General features: G+C 42.7%; 1 protein-coding gene across 1 annotated transcript; it reads right to left on the bottom strand.

Moving 5' to 3' along the window:
• Window positions 1-320: 320 nt before the first annotated feature.
• PSKH1 (protein serine kinase H1) lies at window positions 321-27,989 on the bottom strand. Its single transcript, XM_058155192.1, has 3 exons — window positions 27,864-27,989; window positions 23,716-24,734; window positions 321-6,807 (listed from the first exon to the last, which is right to left on the bottom strand). Exons 2-3 carry the CDS (start codon window positions 24,634-24,636, stop codon window positions 6,490-6,492), a joined length of 1,239 nt encoding a protein of 412 aa, XP_058011175.1. The 5' UTR covers window positions 24,637-24,734; window positions 27,864-27,989; the 3' UTR covers window positions 321-6,489.

The raw sequence follows: 27,989 nt of genomic DNA, 5'->3' as shown, positions 1-27,989 counted from the left end.
TCCAAAGACGTCTCCGTGGTCATGTGGCCGGCATGACTAAACGCCAAAGGCGCATGGAACGCTATTACCTTCCCACCAAATGTGGTTCTATTTTTCTACTTGCATTTTTACATGCTTTTGAACTGCTAGGTTGGCAGAAGCTGGACAAGTAACGGGAGCTCACACCGTTACACGGCAGCACTAGGGATTCGAACTGCTGAACTGCCGACCTTTCCATCCATAAGCTCATCATCTTAGCTATTGAGCCACCATGTCCCTATTACAACCAACCCCACCAAAAATACCAACCAAAACAAACCACGCTTCACCACTCTGTGAGGATCAACATTTTACTGAATAAAAAGGTTACAGTTCCAAATTTTAAAAACAGACTGAATACACAAAATAAATAATTCCATACACTAATTTCAACATTACAGGTTAACTGTCATGCATCAAATCACCCTCTAAAAAAGTAGAAATTCCATTGTGTAAAAAATAAAAAAAATCCCAAAAGGCACCAAAGACAAAAATCACAGATATGAATACTTGGGGAGGAAAAAAGCAGGGAAGGGAAGTTGCTGACCTATGAAGACGTGGTAAGGGAGCTTCTAGAAACAATTATTTTTGACAAATTTGGATGTTATAGTGACGAGAAGAAGTATCTGTGAAGTCGGACTAAAAGTTTCTTAATTCCTACCTTGGAGGACTTCCAAAGGATACTGTAGTACAGGGCTATCCAACCTTGTCTACTTTAAGACAAGTGAACTTCAACTCCCAGAATTCCATGCTGAGTGAGGAATTCTGGGAGTTGAAGTCTACAAACTTGCCAAGTTGCACATCTCTGCTGTGGTGCCAAAAGCGACACATCCAGCACACCAGATATTGGCAGGAAGGCAGCGAGATACAGTCGGGGGCTGCTGGAGTACGGAATATTTGGAAAGTACCTTCTCTCCCAACACCCGATCCCAGTTATCTGAAAGGAATAACCTGTCAACCTTATCCCCAAAAAGAAAAGCATTCCTCATGTTGGGTTCCAGATAGCCCTGAGGTTCTTGGAAAGCCCGATGGTTGTCAATGAAATGGCTAGTCCCTCATTGCTGAGTAATCTCAGCACCGTACAGCTGCTAAGAGATATGGTGTCTAGACACACTATCTGTACACAGAATTACAGGACAGTCCTCGACTTAGCGGCCAGAATCGAGACCTTAAAATTTCTGTGGTTAAATGAATTGTGCCCGGTTTCAGAGTCTTTGTTGCCACCGTTAAGCGAACCACTGCAGCTGTTCAGTGGGTCATGAATGGAATCTGGCTTTCCCCGTTAACTTTGCTTGTAGGAAGCCGGCTGGGGAGATTGCGAATGGTGGGATCACATGACCCATGGATAGCGCAACTACATGGCGGTGGCCAAGGGCCTGAATTTTGATTTGGGGATTCTGCAACTTAAAGTGTGAAAAGGGGCCATGAGTCCATGAGGCCAGGAATTGAAGTCCACAAGTCTTAAAGTTGCCAAGGTTGGAGACCCCTGATCTATAGGACTTCCTCCCTAAGATAAATGGTTTGGAAATACGTGGCTTGCTGAAGCAAACCGAGAAAAATTGAAAGCAGGGCAGGCAGCAACCTGCTCAAGGGCAAATTTTTTATTTTTTGTATTGTTTCTGCTTCCGTGACATCAGCTGGAGCCCAAAGAGACACCCAGTAGTTCAAAAAGGTCGCAGAGACTTGTAATGGTTTCTCCCCTTCTTTGAACAAAGGAGTCCCTCGTGTGACATCAGACTTCCTTTGACACACTGAGTTTCAAAAGCCATTTGTAACCCAACACGGAGAGAAAGGGAACTCGTCTGGACTTACTAACGGCACATCGTCAGCAAAGTGGTTCTTTGGACTGTCAACTCCTTGTAATGTGGTCCTAGGTTTCCAAGAATGATGACTGAGTGGTTTGAATAAGACACTAAACTGGCAAAATGGCATTTATATCCATCTTGAGATAAAGGCAACTTTTTGAAAGTATTGGCAAAATTACCGGTGTGGGTTTTATGCATCTGATCCCATTCCCAAATGCGTTTTCTTGAAGATCCTCCAGTTGCTGAATTCTATTTACAAAACCTCAGAAGAACGTAAGGCTGCTTTAATTCCATCTTCACCCCCATTTACTCATCAAAGCTGAAACTTCCACAAATACAATCCTGGTCATTTATGAGATGAACCTTTAAAAGCCAACCTAGACATTATGGCAGACATAAAAGGACTGCTTAAAATGATCTCCTGTCATCTCCTCTCCGACAGTGGCAAGGAAATCCATGTTGGTGCACCATGGGCTAGTAAGCAGAGGAAGATGGTGGTCCTCCTTGGGAGAGGAGTATCTTGCCGGCAATAATTTCATGAGAAACGCAGCCCTTGCTGGCTTGTGAATTACTGTACAGGGACAGTAACATTTCCACGTTTGAATTCTCTTCCACCGGAGAATAAAAGTCACTAAAAAGCCAGAAATGTTTAAAGCGCCGTCTTGTGACTCGGTGGAAATGTTGGGAAACATTGGAATTTGTGCTTCGTATGAAATGATGGGAAATGCTGAAACATGTGGCTCATTGGAAATATTAAATTATCGGGATAGGATAAAGTGCAAGAGTTCCTGGATTAAAAAAAAAAAAGAGTTGGCACTTTAAAGGCAGATAATAAAGAGTGCCTGATAAAAGCTAAATATCCTGACATTGTGGAATACATAGATGCTTGGTTCCAGACGGCTTTCTTTTAATCACTCTCCTAGAAAAAGATATCATGCCTCTTCCTTTTCGGCAGTAATACGATGACACTTCTTACTGCCAACCTATGGGTAAGCGTGGCTCTGGTCTAATGAGCCCTTAGAAAGTGACAGGAAGAGGCTGGCATAAAAGGACCCACTGACGTTCAAATACAAGACATAACAAGAATATATTTCTAATGGCAAAATCTGGGCCAGAAGTGACTTCCGATCTATAGCACACTTACGTCTTCAGAGTCCCACTCTTAGCAAACTAGAACGTAATCCCAACTTTGCATTCTTTCTCCAAGGCAGAGATGGGATTTCAAACTAATCATACTTTTCAACACAGCGTTGCTAAGTTCCAGTATAATTTACAATGTTTAGTATTTCCAGGAGTGAGAAAAGGGGGCACTGGACACAACCTAATCTCAAAAATCAGGAGAATATTCAATGGTCGTATCGCATACATATCATAAATCAACCTAGCAGCTAAAACACCAAAATGAACTGGAGCAGGAGAGGAAGAAGCATGGATTAACAGTTATGCTGCATCCAGGATAAATCTATTTTTTTTTTCTTATCTTAGAAATTATGGCATGCATTTAAAAACAAACACTCCACTTTGTGAATGATTTGCTTCTCATTATAGCAGGCCAGCAGGCTACAGTGAGCCATTCTTCATGGAAGTTTCTCACCTCTATGCTTAGATGGTATTAATCTCCATGGACAACCATGGGGTCAAAAACGGTGCCTCTCTCTCAAGATTGGCCTCTTATCCAGAAGGAATGGAGAAAAGAAGAGTTAAAGAAATCTCTACCCCAGACCTCCAGAATGTTCTGAAGAGTCAAATAAACACTGCAAAGGCCGATGTCCATGGAGATTTTCAATCAATCAATGGTTGTCCCAAAGGTGCTTTTTCAAGGGGCAACTGGGCTTTCTTGGTCCAGTTGCCTCTTGAAAAAGCACCTTTCATGCAAACGCCAATTGGAAAATTGAGTGAGGCCCAACAGCTATCAAAATATGAATTAAAGTATGCCAATTATGGTACAGTAAACAATGACAGGTTATGAAGTCATGCATTAATAGATGTTTGCACTAATTGATCTGACAGGCAAGAACATCCTGAACCACTAGATGGCGCCCTGGCCTGAGAAACCAATTCTACACAAGGTGTGCTTAGTACAGAAGTAGAGATAAATCGAAAGTGGAATAAGGCATCCCCAAGTGAATGTAAAAATTAAGTTGCTGGGACACCTCTAGAATCATCACTCACTGGAGTAAAACTTATCTTTAGGCTCATAACGCTCATAAAATTCACTTGGCATTTAACTGCCCAACATGAAAAAGCCCCTTGAATATCAAGACGTATATGAAATGCTGAACTTTAAACTGCTGGCTAATTATCGTTCAAGACAGTTGCGTTAAGTTTTGAGAAAGTTACATTGCAAAATAGGATCTGTCAGAGGGTATAGGGAGTTGGTCGCTGATCAAAGGCACTTTTCAGCTCTCTTGGCCACAATTCCAACCTGGAAAAAAAGGACAGAAAAAGATCAAGAGGACTAGCTCAACTAAATACGATTTGGGCTGACGTAGAGAATTAAAAGCATCGCGGGATGGTTATTTTCAAAGCTAGGATCAACTACTCGGAAACTCCAGATGGTCTTTTGACCAGCCTTTGCTTCTCACGAGAGTCTTCCTAGGCCGCAGAATGAGGTAGCAGAATTCATTGGACCACTTCACCATTCAAGCGGGGAGGGGTGTGTGTGCCACTTTGAATCCATTCCCACAGTCGGCAAATCTTCTTTTTGCTAATAAAGATCTAGCGCTTCTGAAGGTTCCTGCCTAATCTGCTCCCTGATGTGCTAGCTTTGTATGTGCAGGGAGTTGCATCTTCTATAGGGAGCCATTAAAAACTCGACTCTCCCCGCTGTTTGAAATTAAAAGGATTAATGCTGATAAAATGCCAACACTTCCTTTGGCTGTGTATCAGCCTTAAACAAGGATAGAAGAATTCAACCTTCCTTCAAGGGGGTTAATGATTTTGAAGATGCGTTTTGGTAACGTGCAAATCTTTTTGTTATACTCATTTGCATTGCTTCACCTGACTTTATTTAAAACATGGCTACGGCAGAATTATTGCTTTTGGTTCGGGGCTCTTTGTTTGCAATCGTACATTTTTTTTTAAAAAAGTGGGCTAATCCTTTGGGGTCTCTGCCGTGTAGGATATTTGTGGATCTTATTAAACTACGTAAGTTAAAGATTCTAAGCTGTATTCTCTGCACATTCTATAGGCAGACATAACAAACTTCAACCACAACCATTTGATGAGAGATTTTCAACCACTCACTCTGTCATTGTAATAGGACATCTATAGTAGGATATGATGTTGGAAGACAAAGTTGTTAAGTTTCTCGCAGTCTCTGGGAATGTGGAATGCTGACCCACATCCTACAATTTTGGCAGAGCTGGGAATGGTAACTGGGATTATAATAATTCATCCCAATATTACCGTATTTTTGGGACTATAAGATGCACCTACCATTTTTGGGGAGGAAAACAAGAAAAAAAAACTGCCTCTGCCTCCCAGCAATTTTGCCTCCTTGTAGCAAACAGCAAACAGCCTGCTTTAGTTTCATTTTCAGCACAGCCTGATTAGCACAAGAAAAAAAAAATCTGCCTCCCAGCAATTTGCCTCCTTGCAGCAAATAGCGGAAGCCTGCAGAGGCGGCAATAGGCAATGGCAACCCCTGCAGCCTGAAACAGCTGAGGGTCGGGAGGCCGATCCAACCGACAATCAGCTGCTTGTGCTAATCAGGCTGTGCTGAAGTTGAAATGAGCTGTTTGCTGTAAGGAGGTAAATTGCTGGGAGGCAGAGGCCAAAGGGTGGGTGGCCGGCGGGTGGGCAGGGCTACATTTGGTCTATAAGACGCACCCAAATTTTCATCCTCTTTTGGGGGGAGGAATTGTGTCTTATACTCCAAAAAATAAGTGGAAAAAAACAAAAAAAACCAAATTGAAGATCAAAGCAATGCCACAAAATACATAGAGGCGAGAAGGACGAACAAAGCTCATTCCAAGCCATTTCCAGCTAAATGTTGGCCCAGATCTAGAGAACACCCCCCCACACACACACACACATATTAAATGTTACGAGAATCTCTAGAAAAAAAAGTGTAGCACAGTCCAAGAGGTCACGCTGGTAAAGAAAATTGATCGTCCCTTTGTGCACTCCTGGAAGTGCTTTGAGCTCCAGGTGAATCCAAATCTTAAGCAAGTGAACCTTAGTGTGTACCTCTGTACGTATCTACGTAGAAGTCACCCCCCCCCTTAATTTAATCAAGCTTATTTCCAGGTAAATGGGCAGAGGATTGCCTTCTAAATCTCTCAACCATCGGAACGCTGTGCCAACAACAATTGACTTTCGTCATTAAATAAGCAGTGGTAGCAAGGATTTTAAACTGAGTAAGCATTTTCTCTTCCATGTGTTTCCAGTATTTCAGACCATCAGCTCCGGACTGGACCCAAAGAGGGTCATTTCCCACCACAGCAGAGATACTGTACTGACCCTGCCCAGGTAAGGGTATTTTACCCCCCAAAGGCATCAAGGTCCCCAAATTTCCATTTCTTTCAAAACAGAAAGACAGACACAGAGACTGACTGAACTTTCAGAGAAGAAATAAGGCAGCTGGAGCACTTAGTGGGCACCTTGCACCACACAGCCCCCCGTGACGAAAAGAAGGAAGTGAGATCGTCTCTTGTTGAGGTTGTCAGCCGTTGTACTGTTGCTGATACCGCAAATTCAGTTCTCGCAATTCCCTCTCCCGCACTCGGCGGGACTTGTTGGATTTGGTGGAACGGCTGGAACGGGTAGACTGAGCCGATTTGGTGCTTTGGCAACGAGACGACGCCCTCTTGAGGAGGTTCTGAGAGATGGAGCGGTGCAGGTTCTTCATGGAAGAAGAGGCCGCCATGCTCACCACCCAGGGGTGTTTTAAGGCTTGAAGTGCTGTCATCCGGTCGCTAGGATCCACAGTGAGCAGGTGGTCAATGAAATCTTTAGCAAGATTGGACACGCTGGGCCAGGGCTGAAAAATAAGGAGAAACAAAGGGATGGGGAAAAAAACATTAATTGTGATTTGAATGCAGTATTGCAGGCTGATTCTGCCCACTGGCAACAGTTCGATCCTGACCGGCTCAAGCTTGACTCAGACTCCATCCTTCCAAGGTCAGTAAAATGAGGACTTGGACTGTTGGGGGCAATATGCTGACATTTTAAACGCCCAAAGCACTACGGGGCAGTATATAAATTTAATTGCTATTGCTATTAAAGTTGGCAATAAGCAAACCAACTTGTTTTTTCTTTAAATATGGCGTTTTCTCCTTTGCACTTGCAAGCACCACATCATGTGCTCTACCTAAGGATTCCTTTGTCTATGGACTCCCAACTGTGACTTACGTTGGATTTTCCCTACCCAAGTAATTCCCAGGTACAACCATTGCAAACTGTAGCTACAGAGATGGAGTAAAACATCTGTTGGGACTGAGAATGGGATTCTGGTTACACTATAGCAGAAGTGTCAAACTTGTGGGCTGGATGCGTCACGCACTGGCCACGCCCACCCATTTTAGCGAAGGGGGAAAAGTGGCGATACGTCGCGAGTTTGATACCCCTCCACTACAGTATTAATGATGTGCAATAACCCCTGAGATTAGAGGGTTAGACAGATTTTTAAAAATATCTACCGTGGTCTCTCAGTGCTCCTTCCAGACAGAATTCACTGGCTAATTAGATGCATACACAATTTATACTGTTGAAGCTGAAAACTGGTTTTGTTTATTTATAGCACAAATTTGATTCCAGCACAATCAATGCCAAGAGGAAAAGGAGTCCAAAGTACCACTGCAAGTTCACATCTGCGCACAACCCAATGTTGAAACATTACTCTTACCTATCATTTGGTTAACTCTAATGGGCATCACAGTAACAATGTATTATAGGCATGACAATAATATCCAAAATAAGAATTAATCTCATCTTCAAGAATCTGGTATTGCCTTCTATCTACAATAAAATTCCCTGTTCAGGAATAATGAACAGTTATATCTCTCTTCTTGATCTAGATCAGGGGTGTCAAACTCGATTTTGTTGAGGGCTGGATCAGGGTTACGTTTGACCTCGGGAGTGGGGGCATGGCCAGGTCAACATCACTCCTGTCGGGGACACCTATGGTGGCCTGAGAGCTCTGCCAGCGAAAACAGACTCCCGAGCTCCGTTTTTGGCCAGGGCCTCCTGCAACCCTCTGGCAGTGAAAACGGAGCTCGGCAGGGCCGATGTGCTGCCAGAGGGTTCCAGGAGGCCCTGGCAGCCAAAAACGGAGCTTGGGAGCCTGTTTTTGCTGGCAGAAGTACCACAGCTTGGTCCTTCACTGTTTCCAGGGTGGCCCCGCGGGCCAGATCTAAGTAACCCATGGGCCGGATTCGGCCCCCGGGGGCTTGAGTTTGACACCCCTGATCTAAATTTTGTACATAAATAGAACCAAAAGAAGAAGAAGAGAGAACTGTGTTTGTAGTTAGAAATAGGCGTTAGGTGAGCTCACATACTGCTAGAATGTTAAATTTAAAAATGCAAATTATCATCATCAAATTAACAATCAATGTTAATGTTTCAAAGTTATTTTATCGATTTTACCAACCAGTATTATTTTAACCAAAATGTGAAGCAATTACCGAATAGGGAACTGGGACAGGCAGCAATAAATTATCACCTTCAATCTGACAAGGGAGTCAGCATTACCAGCTCAGTTAAAGGGGTGCTAAACAGGAACAAATTCTCAAACAAGAAGGAATTGGATTTCTTATCCTTTCAATTACGCTGCCACCCTCTGAAATGGTAAGCAGAGAGCACTAGTAATTAGAAATCTTTTCTAGTCAGCAAACACAAATTGGTTTATTGATCTGTTTATCTTGCTGGAGGCTTCACCTGCTGTACGGTATGTATCTTTGGCTTGATTTAATTAAGCTACCCTTCTGAAGAAAAGAAAAAAAATATATACCCTATTAAGGCTAGACGTGAAACAAGCTTACTGGCTTCTTTGCCTACCGCCCATTAAAATGATCAGTTTCATTTTCTAGGATGAAATGAGAGGAACACGGCAAGCTGGCCGCAGACTTTCAATCTCAGGAGCTTCATATTACTTTTTTATATTATTATTTTTTTAGTATTTGCTCGAGGAGAGTTACAATGGATGCAATGTTAAAAAACCTGCATTTGAACTCAATTCTTAGGATATCACTTAAATGTCAAAGCAAGGGGGGGGGGGGAAAGATGATGATTGGTGTGCAACAAGTTCATGGACAGGAAAGAGGGTGGCTCATCCTAAACCAAATCAGACCCAATACTAATGATTGCTTGGATAATCTAAAGCATACAATTCAAAAACCTACTAGCTATTGACATTCGTTTAGCTATTGTTAAGGCTGCTTTACTGGAAAGGATTATACAGGTAGTCCTTTATTTACAACTATTTGTTTAGTGACCGTTCAAAGTTACAAGACTGAAAAAAGTGACCGATGACCATTTTTCACACGTATGCAGTGGTGGGCTGCTAGGGGTTCGGGAGAACCTGTAGCTAAGATTCTGTGCAGTTCGGCGAAACTCAACACATAGAGCAAGCAAGCAGCAACAGAGAAAGAGCTGAATGGGACTCTGCAGGCAACTGCAGCAATAGACAATCTGTAGCTGTTGCTATAAACATTCAGAGCCTCCTTTTGTGTGGAGATACTGCTCCAATAGCACACCCAAGCATCAAGGACAGAAGAGGCTTGAAATTAATTATTTTGCCTGGTGATTTATACGGTCATCGTTCCGGATAGTCATGCTTTGTTTGGTTAAATCGTGATTTCCTGAAGGGCTGCTTCCAGTCTTTCAAAAACAATGCCGTGTATTCATTCAGTTATTCACCACCAAAGAATGATATACCGGAAAGACTAACCTCCATGACATCCCTAAATCCTTGGTTAATTCATTTCTATTTTACCCTTCCGCCATTTTTTTCTTATTCCTTTTACGTATCTTTTTTAAAATGCAAGGTTTTGCCAGGGGATCGGACCAACCGAGAGTGGAATGAGGGCCATCAGGTGGCTTGTCTGATTGATTGCTTTCGCCCGTGTGTGTGAGAGAAAGAGAGAGGGGGGGGTGTTATTGTTTTTATTGTCGTATGTTGGGTTTTTATTTTTTGTAAGCCGCCAAGAGTCACCGAGAGCGAGTGGGCGGCAATATAAATTTTCTAAATCGAAAAAATAAGAGTTGATCATTTTGTTTCTCCTTGTCCTTTCAGCAGGAGGGGAGAAAAAAGGTTCCATCAATATCTATCAGAACCTCCTTTCAAGGTTTCCAAGATGCTCCTGATTGGCTTAATGGAAAATTAAAACTTAGGAGCAAGGTTTAAGGTTGATTGAGTATTGGAAACAGGAAGGATCTGCTGTTCTGTGATCATCCGGGTTAGCTTCAACTCAAGGGTGAAATGTAAAATTTGTTACTACCGGTTCTGTGGGTGTGGCTTGGGGCGAGGTAATGTGACTGGGTGGGCGTGGCCTTTTTTTACTTTTAAAAGCATTTTTTCTACAACCTCTTCAGCTGTAAAAAAAAATGCTTTTAAAAGTCTGTGATGATTAGGCAACTCAGCTGGGATCGCCAAAGGAAAAGAAAGCTTTTAAAGGTTTCTGATGATCCCAGCTGAGTTGCCTGATTGCCAGAACCTTTTAAAAGCATTTTAAAATGCTTGGGCCGAGAGGTTTTTTTTTTACTTTTAAGAGCATTTTTTCAGCCAAAGAAAAAAAGCTTTTAAAAGTAAAAAACAAAAAACAAAAAAACCCTCTGATGATTGCGCAGCTCAGCTGGGGGGTTGGGGGGGGCAGGGATTTTTGCTACCGGTTCGCAAAACCACCCACCACCATCGCTACCAGATTGGGTGATCCAGTCCGAACCGGGAGCATTTCATCCCTGCTTCAACTCCTGGCCAGTCCTTCTCTGTCAACCTGATCCACTTCACACGATTGTTGTATGTCAGGAGTCTCAAATTCAATTTCACTGAGGGCCGCATCAGGGCTGTGGTTGACCTCAGGGGTGGGGGCTGGGGGGCATGGCCAGCTTGACGCCACTCACTGAGTGTGGGTGACTGGGTGGGTGTGGCTGATGGTGAACGTGGCCAGCTTGTTTCCTCTTCACATTGGGTAGACGGTCCGAAGGGACGCGGGCCAGCCCGTCACATTTTCCAGGATGGCTGCGTGGGCCAGATCCGACCACATCAAGGGCCAGATTTGGCCCACAGGCCTTGTGTTTGACACCCTTGCTGTATGTGGATAAAACTAGGAGTTGGTGAAGGATATGCATGCTGCCTTGACTTTCTAACAAAGGATAAGATATAAATGGGACCATGGTGCAAACATTTACCGTATCCTATGAAATAGAGTAGAGCTCAAGAAATTGCTGTTCTATTTCAGTTTGTGTGACTGGACAGCTCAAGGAGTCCCAAGTATAGAATAAGGCTCTGGGGAAGCACAGGCTTAAATATATTGAGCCGACTGAAACAAGCAATATTCTTGTTCTGCACACTGGAGAAAAGGAATAAGTACTACTAAGTAACAGATTGCCAGTGAAATGGCCGTTGTCAGCAAAAGACTTAGCAAGCTAAACTGTGAGAAATTGGGTGATGTACTGCCCAGAGCATTTTGAAGCTATAGCAGGTATTTTACAGGGGCTTCACAGGTGCTCTCTTCTAATGAGTCCCGTATCCGTTTTGTCCGGCTCACGTTTAACAATGCATAAGTTTGGAAATAAAGAAATGGCCGTGCTATAGAGTAGCCATATTATACATAGAAAATTGTCACAATCATGTTAAGAAACAATCTATAGTATAACTCACTTGGCAACATCATCCAGAATGGGTTTTTTTTAAAAAAAATATATATCTGTCACCCTTATTGATGTGTGAGTTTTAACAGCCAAACCAAAATGAGTGTTTCGCAGTGACTTCTCCAACGATGTATTTAAAGGGAGGACATCTAGTGCAGGGGTCAGCAACCTGCGGCTCCAGAGCCGCATGTGGCTCTTTCATCCCTCCGCTGCGGCTCCTTGTCGTTCAAAATATGCGTCACAATTGCCAATGTGTGACAGGGTATTTATTTAAGAAAATTTATACGCCTGCCCAAATCACTCTCTGTGAACTATGGGTGGCTTTCAAAGATTAAAAAAATATCATATAAATAAACAATAAAGAGACATAAACTCCAAACAAGCCACTTGAGGGGCTCCATCCAATTCTGGGTTTCCCGGGCAAAGCCAGATCTTCCAGTCCTTGTGAAAGAGAGCCAAAGTGGGAGTCAATCTTATTTCTTTGGGGATGATGTTTTACAAGGAGTGAGCTACCATAGAGAAGGCCCTTCTTCTTGGTCCCACTAGATCAGGGCTCTGCAACCTTAAACACTCAAAAGAGCCATTTGAACCCGTTTTCCACAGAAAAGAAAACATCGGGAGCCACAAAACTCCTCCCTTGCCTGACTATTTCCTGAGCAGTCACAAAACTTTTGTGTTTTGAATGAAACATTCTGTTTTCTTTTGAAACTTTTCTTGGATTTATCCATGGTTGGCCTACTGGGGGTTGAAAAGCTCAATAAACTGCGTGCCGGTCGGTTTCACACATTGGTGGTTGTGACACATATTTTGAGTGACAGGGAGCCACAGCAGAGGGATGAAAGAGCCACATGCGGCTCTAGAGCCGCAAGTTGCTGACCCCTGCACTAGATGTACTTCCTTGGGGGAGGGGGCCCGGGGCATTCCTTGACATTTCTACAACTGAATACATTCGTTTTTAAGGCCCAATGCATCTAGCTGTTTCATTTTCTCAGCAACAAACTTTTGACAGAGATACAGTAATCATCCAATTTCAGCCAGTCAGACATTGCAAAAGTGAATTAGCTGTAACCAATATAGAGACACTGGCTCCAGTTTGCCATGCCAATTGGTAAGTGTGGCTAGTGCCTAATTTGGGCTTTTTTATTGTACAAATACGGGTTTTCTCGCACTACAAAGCGATGAGGCTGAATGAATCCTTCAGTGCTATTTATGATCAAATTTGTTCACACCTTGGAACTTCCTAACCTCCTTTTCCAACAGCTACCAAATGACTCCTAAATCAGTCACCTGAAATATCTCAAAACATTTGACTTCCTCTGTAGGGATGGCAGTTCTGTGTACTTGCTCCGTAGTCTGCAGGCATGTGTCAATACAAGTCATTCATATTGTATTTATACAGGCCAGTTAGTGAATGCAGCAGCAGCAGCAGAGGTGTTCCTAAGAACCAACAACCAGAAGCCTCCTCCCCACAATCAGCTACGTGCACCACTTTACCAATTGACACTGATCACTTGATTGAGTCAATTTTCAGGTGTCAGAAGAAGCCTCCCAATCCTCCAGAAAAGCATTTAAGTCCAAACAGCAAAACAAAACCTTAATTGGGAAACATGTCTCTAAACCAGCCCTGGCAGACTCCCAGTAAAGGAAGAGATGGGAGACAAAGTGACGCATTGACACCAGCTACATATACTGTGTAGACTGAAACCTATGTACCAGGTATGATGGACTGGGAGCGGGGGGGGGGATGAAGGAGACGCAAAAGGCAGAGCCTGAACAAATGGTCGATACACTGGAACAATCAAGGAGGAAAGAAAGAGAGAGAGAGAGAGAGAAAGAGAGAGAGAGAAGAGAAACAGAGAGTCAAGAGGGAAATAGAGAGAGAGAGAAAGAAAGAAAGAAAGAAAGAAAGAAAGAAAGAAAGAAAGAAAGAAAGGGGAAAATAGAAAGAGAGAGAGAAAGAAAGAGAGAGAGAGAGAGGGAGAAAGAAAGAATGAAAGAAAGAAGAGAAAGAAAGAGAAGAGAAAGAGGGAAATAGAAAGAAAGAGAGAGACAGAGAGAAAAGAAGAGAAAGAGGAGGGAGAGAAAGAGGGAAAGAGAAGGAGAAAGAAAGAAAGGAAAGAGAGAAGAGAAAGAGGAAAATAGAAAGAAAAAAGAGAGAGAGAAAAAAAAGAAAGAAGAGAAACAGAGAGAAGAAAAGAGGGAAGTAGAAAGAAAGAGAGAGAGAGAGAGAGAAAGAAAGAAAGAAAGAAAGAAAGAAAGAAAGAAAGAAAGAAAGAAAGAAAGAAAGAAAGAAAGAGGGAGGGAGGGAGGGAAGAGAGAAATCTAATTCTGTGGTTCTATATGCCACTTCATGAACTCCTTTTTACAAAGGCACCTTTTCTTTGTCTCCTGTTTTCCCAAGAAATCATTGCCAAATCCTGGAAGGGTAATGAAATGACTTTTGACATGCTCATCTTGCTCTGGTTCTTTTCAACAAGCAAACTTATTACAGATTTTATACAAATGAAAAAAAAAAATTATAAAAGCCATTAGAAACAAATACATCAAAATATTCCCAAAATCTAAACCAAAATCTAAACCAAAACCACAATATTCTTATCGGCTAAAATTCCAGAAAACATAAATGAAAAATATCACAAATTTGGAAAGATAAATGCTGAAAGCTGCAAGAACAATTTGGCACTAGGTTGGAAAAAAAGAAACTTGAGGCCACTATCAGATGGGGAGACCAAATTTGAACATCCACTTGGGATTGTATAAGGACTTCTGCCTTGGGCAGTGGGTTGGTCTAGATGACCTTCAAGGTCCCTTCCAGCCCTATGATTCTACAATGCATAAATTTTAAGAGACAATGTGTGTCAACCCTTTGAGAAAGTGACGTTTAGGAAATAGGAAATGCTAGAAGTCTTAGATTGTGGATAAGGATATTGTAGTGAATCCTGAAAGCCTGTCAGAGCCTCTCTAGGCTTCAATTTATACCGAACACAATTAAGATGGAGTTGTTCTATTTCACATTTTCTACTTTCTCAGAATTTAAATATCTTTTCTATAATAGCTGGGCATTCACCTCTTTCTTTTCCGAGTCAAATCTGCATTCTACCATACCACGACATTACAAAAATTAAGTAGAGAAATAACAAACAATTTTCTTGACCACATCCAGGTACATCAACCTGAAATCTAAGCAGTTGAAAGCAAAATAAATGAGTTTCATCCCGTTCTCGTGGTCAATATGCAGTGGGCAAAATTCAAGTCCACCAAAGGTTATTAGCCCAAATACACCCCTCTCTATCCTTGCATACAAGGCTTCTTGATGGCCAAGGTTGCGGGCGAAGAGGCCATTTCAACTTTGAAAGAGAGCAAACGCCAAATGAATCTGTACTTCCGTGAAACCTTTCTGCCCACCGCATCAGATCTGGCCACAGAGCTGAAGCAATCAGATCAGCACAAAAGGGAGCAAACTCTAAGTACATTAGACATTGGACAGCTGCATTAAGGGTAGGGGGAAAGAGCAAAGAACGGGAGATTGGGGGGGGGGAAGAAAAGAGAGTTTCAGAGTGTGCATTTGTCAGGCTGACCTCAGGGATGGAAGCATCTTATTTCAAGCTCCGTTCAATATTTCTCTTCTTTTTAAAAAAAAAAAGAAAAGAAAAAGGAAGAACACTCTGCCTTTTCAACAGGGCCCCTTGAGGTTACACAAAGCCTCACCATCACTGGCTCTATCTCTTTGCCAGTGATGCAAAAACACATTCCTTGGTAAATGGATTTCTCTTCTAAGAAAGGGTGGAACCGCTCTTAAGGTCCTCTTAGAAGTAGAATATTATAGTTTCCTTTCCATCCAAGATTTTCATGGATTTGTTTCTTCATTCTTGCATGCACTTGAAAATTGATGCCCTCGGTGCTCAGTATCTGTAACACTAATGAGAGGTAAAAACCAAAGGCCCTACAACTCCTGTTAGACTCCAACCTCCATCACGCCGATTGCTGGCTTTTAGGAACTGGAAACCAACCAGACCGGCGAAGTCATTGTTTCTCAATCCAGAATTAAAAGTATCTTATAGGGGAAGGAGCATTGTGATAAAGCAGTTACGTTAGAACAGGTAAGGCCCAGATTTAGGGTTAGAACAGGTAAGGCCACACCATTCTCAATCATTAAATCTCAATGAGTGAATTTGGGCTAGAATAGAATAGAATAGAATAGAATAGAATAGAATAGAATAGAATAGAATAGAATAGAATAGAATAGAATAGAATAGAATAAACAGAGTTGAAAGGGACCTTGGAGGTCTTCTAGTCCAACCCCCTTCTTAGGCAGGAAACCCTACACCACTTCAGACAACATCATCTTAAAACCTTCCAGTGTTGGAGCATTCACAACTTCTGCAGGAAAGTTGTTCCACTGATTAATTGTTCTGTCAGGAAATTTCTGCTTAGTTCTTGGTTGCTTCTCTCCTTAATTAGTTTCCATCCATCACTTCTGGTTCTGCCTTCAGGTGCTTTGGGGAATAGCTTGACTCCCTCTTCTTTGTGGCAGCCCCTGAGATAATGCAAACGGCTATACTTCATCAGTGATGCACAACAGTGTGTTCAAGGCAACATCTGCACCAAAACTTTCTGAAGTGTGTTCTGCGTCAAGGTGCATTAAACTTTGTATCAAATGGAAGTGGTATCCATTAGAAATGAAAAGCTGCTGTGAGTCACAAAGCAACAGGGAGGGAGTGACGTTGGTGGACCATTTTCCCAGGCAAGCTGACAAATGTAAACAACAAATTTCAACCGCTCTTCCAGGCAGTTGATGCATCCTCTGCCTTTTAAATGATGGAGAAAAGTTTATAAACGGCATTTTGCTTTACTTCGTCTCTAGCCTGAGAAACAGTCCAGACAGACTTTCTTCACTTTTCAGTTTTTAGGAATAGAGAAAAAAAACAAATCCTGAATGAAAAGGGAAGGCTGGACCAGTGCATTTGTTTTATTTCACCTTCTTCTAAGCTTAATACATAATCCCAGGGCTCCGCAAACTTGGTTCTTTTAAGACTTGTGGACTTCAGCTCCCAGAGTTCCTCGGCCAGCTTTGCTGGGAGTTGAAGTCCACAAGTCTTAAAAGAGCCAAGTTTGCAGACCCCCGCATTATCCGCAGCATTTTCCTCTTAATATCATTATTAAAGAACAGGCAAGGAACTGGCTAGGTTTAATAGAAGTAGTCCTCAGCGTATGACCACAACTGAGCACAAAACCGATGTTGCTAGGTGAGAAATTTGTTAAGTGAGCTTGCTCTATTTTACGACTTTTCTCACCACATTTGTTAAGCGAGTCACTGCGGTTCTTAAATTGGTAACCTGGTTGTTAAGTGAATCTGGTTCCCCCATTGACTTTGCTTGTTCAGAAGGTCGCAAAAGGAGATCACGTGACTCCGGGACGCTGCAACCTGTCATAAATACGCATCAGTTGCTAAGCATCCGAATGTAAATCAAGTGACCATGGGGAATGCTGCAAGGGTCATAAGTGTGAAAAATGGTCATAAGTCACTTTTTCCCCCAGTGTTGTAACTTTGGTCACTAAATGAACTGTCGTAAGTCTGGGACTACCTGCATGTGCAAATTCTATTGGGTTCTGTCTGTGCGTTATCAAATACCTTAGCAATAAATTTTTTCATTGCCTGGGTAGCATTTTTCCTCTCTGAACTTTGCCATGGACTACTTGAAGTGACTCTTCAAAGTCAACCAATGAGTTTCGCATTTCCTGAGATTTGAAATCAGGCTTCTCTAACCTTAATACCGTGTCTCCCTGAAAATAAGACCCTTATATTTTTTTTGAACCCCGAAATAAGCACCTGGCCTTATTTTCAAGAAAGTCTTACTATTTTGGGGCGCATGGAGCAACATGGGGCTCCTCTTGCCGTCTTACCTGATTTCCAGCTCTGTCTCCATAACCCTAACCAGAGGAAATGGCAGGGACCGGCTGCACATGCGTTTAAATATTTTCAGGGAAGCTTATTTTGGGGGGGGGGTGTTATTTTAACACATGTGCTCAAAAGCCCGATTGGGCTTATTATCCAGGGAGGTCTTATTTTCATGGAAACAGGATATTTTTGTAAAACTCAGTGTCTTTCCAGACAATCTTGGGCTACGTGCAAGCTTGTCAGCCAACTTTTGCTTTTCCAAGTGAAATTTTGTGGGAGAAAGCAGGAGGAGAGCTGCTAAGACAAAACACAGCTAGAATCGCAATAGTCACTGAGCTTCAACAGGAGCAATATGAGCAAGCACAGAGGGAATTTAAGGTTTGCAGATATTAAAAGAAAAAAGCTCATAATCGCATTCTAATGAGAAAGCCACACAAAACCAGACAATACTCAGCGTTAATTAGAAAAGAAAAATGTAAAATGAAATGACTGAATGGAATGGCATATCCTGGAGGATGACATAACAGAGCTACGTACAGGAGCTCTTTATTTATAATTTAATTTCTATACCGCCCTTCTCCCGAAGGACTCAGGGCGGTGTACAGCCATATTAAAATACAGAGAATAAATAACAAATTTAAAAAGATTTTAAAAACAAATATTTAACAGGGCAATTGACTAAAACGGTCTTAGACCGACATAAAACCCCTTAAAATTACAATTAAAATACACTTAAAATATACTTAGGCTAGTCCCGCCCGATGAAATAATAAAGTCTTCAGTTCCCGCTTGAAGGTCCGGAGGTCGGGGAGTTGGCGTAAACCCGGAGGCAACTCATTCCAAAGGGCTGGTGCTGCCACAGAGAAGGCTCTCCCCCTGGGGGCCGCCAACCGACATTGTTTGGTCGACGGCACCCTGAGGAGGCCCACTCTGTGGGAGCGCACAGGTCGTTGGGAGGCTATCGGTGGCAGAAGGCGGTCTCGTAAATATCCCGGTCATGGATAAGCCATGGAGCGCTTTAAAGGTGGTCACTAACACCTTGAAGTGCACCCGGAAGGCTACCGGCAGCCAGTGCAGGCCACGCAGGATAGGTGTTATATGGGAGCAACGCGGTGCTCCCTCTATCACCCGCGCAGCCGCATTCTGGACTAGCTGGAGCCTCCTGGTGCTCTTCAAGGGGAGCCCCATGTAGAGAGCATTGCAATAGTCTTCAATTAGGAACTGTGAAAATAACCTGCAGCCTGCTACTGAAGTTCCCAGTTGCACTTGGCAACATGCAGAATGTATTGACCGATTTCATATATTTCAAACATGTTGTGTAATTGTAAAGACTGAAGCTGGGAGGGCTGGGAACTAACAATCTTAGACCAGATGTTATCAAAATAGGAGGCAAGGCTGAGAAACAAGCGACCAGAAGTCTATTACCATGTAAAGATAGGAGAAACAAACACGAATTTTAAAGAGGGATGGAGATTGTGCGGCAGTTTACTGTCATTAGGGCTTCTTGAATCTGCAATACAAGCAACTTACCTATCCAAATTCCCAAACAAAGATTTATTGCTGAGCTTTGGGTGAAAATCTAAAGGGACAGTCTAAGTGTAATTATAAAAGCAAAAAGTAGCTGCTGTTTGTGAAGATTAACAACATCGCGTCCTGCTATTCTGAGATGTGAAATACATGAAAATTTTAGTACATCTTTAAAACCTCTATATCAATGTCGGCGAACCTATGGCACGCTTGCCCGAAGCTGCATGCGAAACCATCCCATGAAGAATGCGTGGCCTGGAAGAGCAGGTTCCGTCACATATGCGCAGGCTGGCACCCGACCTTCCAGGTTGATGTTGCACGCATGCGCGATGGCCAGCTGTTCGTCGGGCATGCTTCCTTGCCAGTATCTGGGTGTTTGGGTGCCAGCTCGCGCATGCCAGTGATCACAGGAAAGCGGAATAGAAGCATGTGCGAGCTAGCACCCGAACACCGAGATACTGGCAAGGAAGCATACCCAATGAACAGCTAACCATCGCGCATGCGTACAATATCAACCTGGAAGGTCGGGTGCCAGCCTGCGCATATGTGACGGAACCTGCTCTTCCAGGACCACCATTCTTCTGGGTATCGTTGCTCCCATGCGCACGAAGGGCCAGCGGGGTTGCGCATACCTTGCGGGATAGTTTCACGTGCCACTTCCGGCATGCAGGCCGGCACATGGGGACGTCAAAGGTTCGCCATCACTGCTCTATATAAAAAAAATGTAAAACACAGATCTTCTCCCCGTTGCCCATTGCTTCCTGTGATGTGGCCCCATTCATAAATTAGTCAAAGATGCAGGCCGGTAATTTGGGGATACTTCTACCTGGAGTTTTTGCTATCAATCATAACCACGCAGAATAATAGGATATATGAAAACATTTGACTTCTCATCTGGAATCAACAGACACACTAGATGGAGCTTTTTCTGCTGTGTATCCTGATTTACACACACACACACACACACACACACACACACGGCAAAACAAAGCCTTCCACTTATTGAACTAAGCCCTGATAAAGCAAAGAAGCTGCAGGGTGCAGGGAAAAACACCATTAGTTCCTAACAAGTAAATTGAGCTGATCCTGCTCCGATAAGTACTGTAACGCAAGGAAGCTAACATCATCAGAAGTGTTTGTAGTGTCTCTCCAAGCTGCATTAAATTTCCCTTCTTGGTCATCAACTATATATCATCCAGGAGCCAAAGAATGATAATTAGAGCAGTTGAAGTCAGCAGAACCTGAATGAGTTATTAGAGTACCGTGGTCAATGATCGCTTAATAGCCTCTGGAAAACTTCAAGAATGGAACCACATTAGGAAGACATCTGCTGCTGTACTGGGAGGCAGCAACTGCAATACAGGTAAGTCCTCAAATTACGTTCAACTACTGACCCTTCGAAGTTACAACTTATGACCGTTGCAGCTTCCCATGGCCCCGTGATTAACATTTGGACTCTTGGCAACTGATTCATATTTATGACGATTGCAGTATCCTGGAGTCACGTGGTCACCTTCTGCAACCTTCTGACAAGCAAAATCAATGGGGAAGCCAGATTCATTTAACAACCGTGTTACTAAGTTAATAACTACAGTGATTGACTTAACAACTGTGGCAAGAACGTTCATAACATGGGGCAAAATTCACTAAGCAACTGCCTCACTTAGCAACAGAAATGTTCAGTTCAATTGTGGTCGTATGTCGAGAGTTACCTGTAGCTGGTGTCAGATTTTTCTTGTCACTCTACATTTCAATTTTCATTTCGCTGTCAACAGTCTCTCAGCGATTTTAGTTACGAAATTGAGCCCAGACTCAGTTTTGAAAAGGCACTGGTTTTGAACAAGTAGAAAAGGAGAAAGATCCCTGCTGCTGAAATACTTCTTCGACACAAGAGCTCAACCTCTTGAATTTTTTTCCTCACAAAAAGTGCATATGGAGATTTCTCAGTCATCCAAGGTGTTGTGTCTGCGCCCCCCGCCCTGAGCCGGGCCCCCTGCCAGAAAGTGACTCGGAAAGTATGGGGAAAGGGCCATCAGGACTTACCTCAGGAGCACCAGCTTCCCTGGCTCAGCTCCAGAAGCCAGAGGCAGGCCAGGTGGAGGAGATAACGAGGCCTCCGTCCCCTGACTCTTCCCCCCCCTCAGGCTACGCCTCCAGACCCAGCTGATGGCAATCAGGCCTGGCTGGACCCTAGGTTTTGTAGGCAGGAGAGGAGGGAACAACAGAAGCAGGGGTGGGGCAGGCCTAGGAAGTGCTGAGTCACGGAGCCACACCCCACAGGATATAAAACCAGCAAGAGCTGCTGTGCCTCTTCGTAGCAGGCAAATCAACTGCTTAACTAAGAGTACTGTTTGTTCTTGGGTGACTCATCGGCATCAAGGGAGATAACAGAGACACTTGGCAGACGCTCGCTAGTTTGCTGCCAGAGCTGATAGTGCCGGCTAATTAAGCCATCGCTCAGACAGAGGCGAGGGGGGACAGAACACAAGTCATGGTTGTCCCAAAGGTGCTTTTTCAACAGGCAACGTTTTAGCTGAAGAAGCTTCCTGGATGAGAAGCGAAACGTCTTCAAAGAAAAAAACCAGAAAGTCCAGTTGCCTCTTGAAAAGGCACCTTTGGGACAAGTGCCTAGGAAGTTAACTCTGCCACACAAAATAGGAAAGATGCCGGGAACAAGCAAACAATAATCCTTTAAATAAATTAAATGTTATGCCTAATTGTATGTAGCACTAAGCCAGAATTTAGTATAGTCTACAGACAATTCTTTGAAAATATGGGAGAACACTCGGGGGGGGGAAGGGATATTCATCTTTGTGCATGCTAAAAGGAAGACTCTTAAGAGCGTTTATCGGTCTTCCATTCTTGGCTGATTATTATGAATTAAACAGGAATCATGTTTTGCCAGCTGCTAAGAAAGCCAGTAACAAATCCTTTGTTTTACATCACGTTTTGATTTAGAAACAAGAAATGCGGACAGCTAAATTAAGTTGTACAAAATTCTTCTTCTCACTCTCAAGCCGGGAGGAAATGGACAGTGCAGAAATTGGAGGCTCCACTTTTTAAAGAGTCATGCACCAAAACTCTTTTGTTTTGTTTTGTTATTACGTGCAAATACAGGTAGTGAGAAAAGTCAGCTCTTGAATTTAAGAGAGACAAACTCAATAATCAAACAGTTTTGGCAAGACACTATAGCTTTGTACTGTTGATATACATTTGATGGAATTATGATTTTAAGTCTCATCAGAAGCGTTTAAAAGTCAATGTATGTTAATTCAAGTTACCATACTCAAAAGAGGAAGCTGAAGGTCATCTATAAAAGATGTCTGCATGACATAACCCAGCAAAACATACATGGAGAAAGTACAGGCCAAATGAAATCCATGAAATTTCACATATAGCACACCTAAAAGGCACCTCTCCCAGTCAGGCAAAATTTCAAGAACAAGATTAAGAAATAGTACGTATCCATATATCACTGGTGGAGTATTAAGAACGTTATTGTTGGGGGCAATAGGCTGACTCTGTAAACCGCTTAGAGAGGGCTGTAAAACACTGTGAAGTGGCATATAAGTCTAAGTTCGAGTGCTATTACAGCTGCACAGTGCTAAAAGTTCCTTCTATCATTACTATTTTGGTACTGTCACATTGTAGCATTTGGGCCATTCCTTGGCTACAAGCATATCCCTAGAAGAGACCCATTTTTCAGAGTAGAGCAATTCACAAAAAGCAGATTGTCCCCTTTGAATATTGAAGATGTCACTGCAATAACTTTATAGGGACGGCACTAGTCCTTTGCTATTCTTTTATTTCCTTTAATTAGGTTTGATATGGGAAGAGGTGCCTTTGCCCCAAGGGTGAAATGCTCCCAGTTCAGACCGGATCACTCGATCCGGTAGCGATGGCGGAGGTAGTTCAGAGAACCAGTAGCAAAAATCCCTCTCCCCCTTCCCGCCCCCCATGCCCAGCTGAGCCGCACGATCATCAGAAGATTTTTTTTCTTTTAAAAGCATTTTTTCTTCGGCCGAAAAAATGCTTTTAAAAGTAAAAAAACAGCGCCTTTGATGATCGCGCGGCTCAGCTGGGATTGTCAGAACCCTTTCAAAGCATTTTTTCTACAAGCTCTTCGGGCGAAGAGGCTGTAAAAAAAAAGCTTTTAAAGGATTCTGGTGATCAGGCAACTCATCTGGGATTGTCAGAACCCTTTCAAAGCATGTTTTCTTTACAAGCTCTTCGGCTTCTAAAGTAAAAAGTAAAAAAAAAAAGTTGGCCATGCCCACCCAGTCACATTACCCCACCACCAAGCCACGCCCACAGAACTGGTAGTAGTAACAAATTTTACATTTCACTCCTGCTTTGCCCTGTATCAGTGGAGACGGAAAGATTCCCCTTATTGTGATTGTGGTGTTGATATACAAACAATTAAACATATTGTGCAAGATTGCCCACAATGTGCGTTCCCTGGTTCCCTAGATCTGCGTGAACCAACGCCAGAGGCTGTTCAGCCTGGATAGCTGAATTGGGCATCCAGTTATGAGGCCACTACCACACCCCCTTAGAAGTATTAGTTATAATTACATGGACTGTGTATATATATTTATTTCTCTTCTGCCATGTTCTCATCATACACATCTTTATCATCATCCCTTTACTCACCTCCCCGGAATAGCTGTATTTTCCTTTCAGGATTTGCCGATACAAGCGGGTGCGATTATCATCCTCAAAAGGCATAGTCCCACTTAGTAGGATGTACGAGATCACCCCGAGCGCCCACATGTCCACGGAATTAGTGTAAGGCTTCCTGATCAAGATCTCTGGGGCAATGTACTCTGGGGTCCCACAGGTAGTCTTCATTAAGCAGTCATCTCCTTTCTTCCGAGCACTCGCCAGCCCGAAATCGGTGATCATGATTTTAGAGTCCATACCAGGGTGATAATAGAGCAAGTTCTCTGGCTTCAAGTCTCTATGAGTGATGCCCAACGTATGCAAGTATTTAACCCCGTCCAATACCATCTGTAAGACTCGGGTGGCATCTCTTTCCGTGAAAGACCCTTTGGCAATAATACGGTCGAACAATTCGCCTCCCGTGGCCAGCTCCATCACCATGTAGACACGCTCCTGAGTCTCGAAAACTTCGATGAGTTGGATGATGTTGGTGTGCCGCACTCGGCGTAGCACGCACAGCTCCGATTCGCATACTTCTCTCCCCTCGCGGTATTTGGTCTCTATCAACTTGATGGCGTAAGGTTGCTTGGTAGCCTTGTGCTCCACTCGTACCACCCGACTAAAGCTACCTCGGCCAATCAGAGCTTTAATGTCGTACTTGGCTGTCACTCTGGGGTCAAATTTGGCACGGTACTTTGCCACTCTGTTCTTGCGGGGCTCCTGCTGTTCCACATACGGATTGGTGTGACACGGAGGAGAAGGAATAGCAGACTTGATGGCATCTCCGTCACCTTTGATGAAATGTTTATATATGTCAGTTTTATAACCAGTGTAGGGCTCGACCTTTTTAACAAGATCCAAATGAACATCCTTGGGAGGCTCGGGAAGGACTTTACTAGTCCCACAGCCCATCACTGAATGGTACTAGTCATCCATCAAAATGGTCTCCCAGGATAGCACCACAGCAACCATGTCTGGAACAATTCTAACCATTGCAACATCCCAGGAAGCTGAAAAGAAAGAAAGAACGCTCAGGGTGTTGGCTCAGTTAGTTTTCCTGGATCTACAACTTAATTTGAACATCAGGAACTTTTTAGAAATATCAAAAATGCTGCAGTCAGAAAATACCCAGTTTCTATGGCCAGAAAGCATTAGGGTTGTTTCGGTGTTAATAATACTATTATTATGGTTTAGAATTAGAGCTGGAGTTGAGGCAGCCCCTCCTCATTATAATAGTTTAGGACAGCCCCCACCCCCCGCCCCCAAACTCTTCAGCTCATCAAATCCTTCATGAAATTTCAAATTGTTCATGGACCATAAATATTATATGAGAACAATTTAATAAACACCACTTTAACTAATAGAATAATAATAATTGTGGATAGTCTCATCAACCTTTGGGGGGGTCAATATTAACCATTTTGGGGGATCCTGGTTTAGGAGGAGGATTAAAGCTTATATTCTACATAGACAGATTATTAGTTTAGAAAAATTTAGTTTTTAGATTTAACATTAATTAAACTTTTCTGAATTTTATACACATGCAATCAAACATAAGAAAGTTTTGAATCTTTCCAAGTAAGTTTACCATACATATTTCAGATATTGGCAGATGGAAACAAAACCTGGGAAACTGAAAGATAACCCTATCTTTTGAGAATGGCAGAATAAGTACAACTTTACAAGCCATCTCAAAAAGAAATGCAATACAGGTAGTCCTTGATTTATGACCACAATTGGGATTGGAATTTCCATTCAAAGTCATTGTTGTTGAAAGCTGAACAAGCCCAATTTTATGACAATTTTTAAAGTGGGCATTAAGTAGATCTTGCTTCCCCAATGGGGCTTTTTGCTGAAAAATAGCAAAAAAAAAAGTTGCAAATTGAAATCAGATCACTGCAAATGGTCACAAATAAGAGCTGGCTGCCAAGGGTCCAAACTGCAATCATACGACTTTGGCCACGATACAATGGTCATAAATACAAGTACAGATCATAAGTCATTTTTCCAAAGGCCGTTATAACTTTGAAGTGTTGTTAAACAAATGATCATTAAAACATAGACTACCTGTATTCGAAACCAAGCAGTTTTAGAAATTCAGTTTTAAAAGGTTAATACGTAATCCTAAACATTTCTTTAAAGCCAAGCCCTATGTATAGGACTAGGATCATCATTCAGGCTCAAGAAAGAGACAGCAATCAAATTTTGTATTGGATTGAAAAAAGGTGGGAAACTTCTGTCTAGATAGAATATCCAAGTCCTTTTCTCTCTTGCTCAAGAATTCAACTGCCTGTCAGCCCGAGCTATGCTTGATTAGCCATAGAACCTGAATCTATCTTTGCACAACACATTGAGCTGTTGTTACCTTATTTTATCCAATAAAACACGTTAAGAGTTTCACAAGACACATTTAATCACAAACTAATGGCACACTGGATCAGTATCACATGCACAGCTAAGATGTGGTAGGTGAAGAAGTGTCATACACAAGGACAGGCCTGGCTTAACAACATCTCAAAAGTTAATCCATAAAAAAAAGAGAGAGACCAAAACTTAACAACGAGAAACATATTTCACCCACGAAGTTCAATTCAAAGTTGTTCTAAATCAGTGTTTTTCAACCTGGGTAACTTGAAGATGCGTGGACTTCAACTCCCAGAATTCCCCAGCCAGCAATAATACAAGGCTTTGGTAACAGGTCATGTGAAAGAGTTTGTAAAGTTTAAAAGACCAGGCTAGATGAAAGGGGGGGGGGGCGGAGCGCTGCCTGAGGCAGATGCCTATTACTAAATGACAGATAGATAAGATAGATAGATAGATAGATAGATAGATAGATAGATAGATAGATAGATAGATAAGATAAGATAAGATAAGATAAGATAAGATAAGATAGGTAAGTAGGTAGGTAGAAGATAGATAGATAGATAGATAGATAGATAGATAGATAGATAGATAGATAGATAGATAGATAGATAGATAGATAAGATAAGATAAGATAAGATAAGATAAGATAAGATAAGATAGGTAAGTAGGTAGTAGGTAGATAGAAGATATATGATAGATAATAGATGGATAGATGGTAGGTAGGTAGAAGATAGATAGATAGATAGATAGATAGATAGATAGATAGATAGATAGATAGATAGATAGATAAGATAGATAGATAGATAGAAAGAAAGAAAGAAAGAAAGAAAGAAAGAAAGAAAGAAAGAAAGAAAGAAAGAGAAAGAAAGAAAGAAAGAATTCATTCTTTATTGGCGAAATGTGATTGGCTACACAAGGAATTTGTCTTTGGTGCATATGCTCTCAAATGTACATGAAAAGAAAAGATTACATTCGTTAAGATTCATAACATACAACACTTAATGATAGTCATAGGGTACAAATAATAGGATTATAATAGGATAATAGAATTTCTATATCTAAAAAAAAAGCTAAATGTAGTCTTCCCCCACCCCTCCTCAACCTTTTTCTCCTTTACTGATATTTCCTATCCAAAAGGTTGAGGAGGGGTGGGGGAAGACTACATTTAGCTTTTTTTTTTAGATATAGAAATTCTATTATCCTATTATAATCCTATTATTTGTACCCTATGACTATCATTAAGTGTTGTATGTTATGAATCTTAACGAATGTAATCTTTTCTTTTCATGTACATTTGAGAGCATATGCACCAAAGACAAATTCCTTGTGTAGCCAATCACATTTCGCCAATAAAGAATGAATTCTTTCTTTCTTTCTGAAGCTCTAATATCTCAGCCTCCTGAAGTGCTACTACCTTTCCAGATGGGATGGGATAACATGCCAGCTGGGAATTATGGGTCCTGGGCTCTCAAACAACAAAAACGGGTTGGGCGGGGAGGGGCAACCAAGCTGTCATCACCCGGCGCTGTCCATCCCAAACCACTCGCTGCCGGCCGTGGAAAAACTCTGCCCGGGGGGGAGAAGACGGCCTGCCTGACGGAGGCCCAGGCTCGCCAAGCGGGCGACCGAAAACGGGCCTGGCACGCGGACCGGGGGGAAAACAAGCGCAGGCCCGGGGGGACCGAGACCTTCCAGCCCAACCCCGTCGAGGCCGGGCAAAGAAGGAGGAGCGGGGCGAAGGCCGGAACTCGCCGTGCAGGGCCGAACGGACTCACCTCAGCCCGCGGCCGGGAGGGCGCCGGGTCCAGCCCAAGCCGACAGGGGGGTTCTGGCCTGGCGCAGGATTCGTGACGACATCAGCACGCGCGATCGGGGAACACAACGCTAGGTACCAGGCCGCT

Source organism: Ahaetulla prasina, chromosome 12 (genome assembly GCF_028640845.1).
Source record: "Ahaetulla prasina isolate Xishuangbanna chromosome 12, ASM2864084v1, whole genome shotgun sequence".
NCBI lineage: Eukaryota > Metazoa > Chordata > Lepidosauria > Squamata > Colubridae > Ahaetulla > Ahaetulla prasina.
This window is presented reverse-complemented; position numbering and strand designations above follow the sequence as displayed.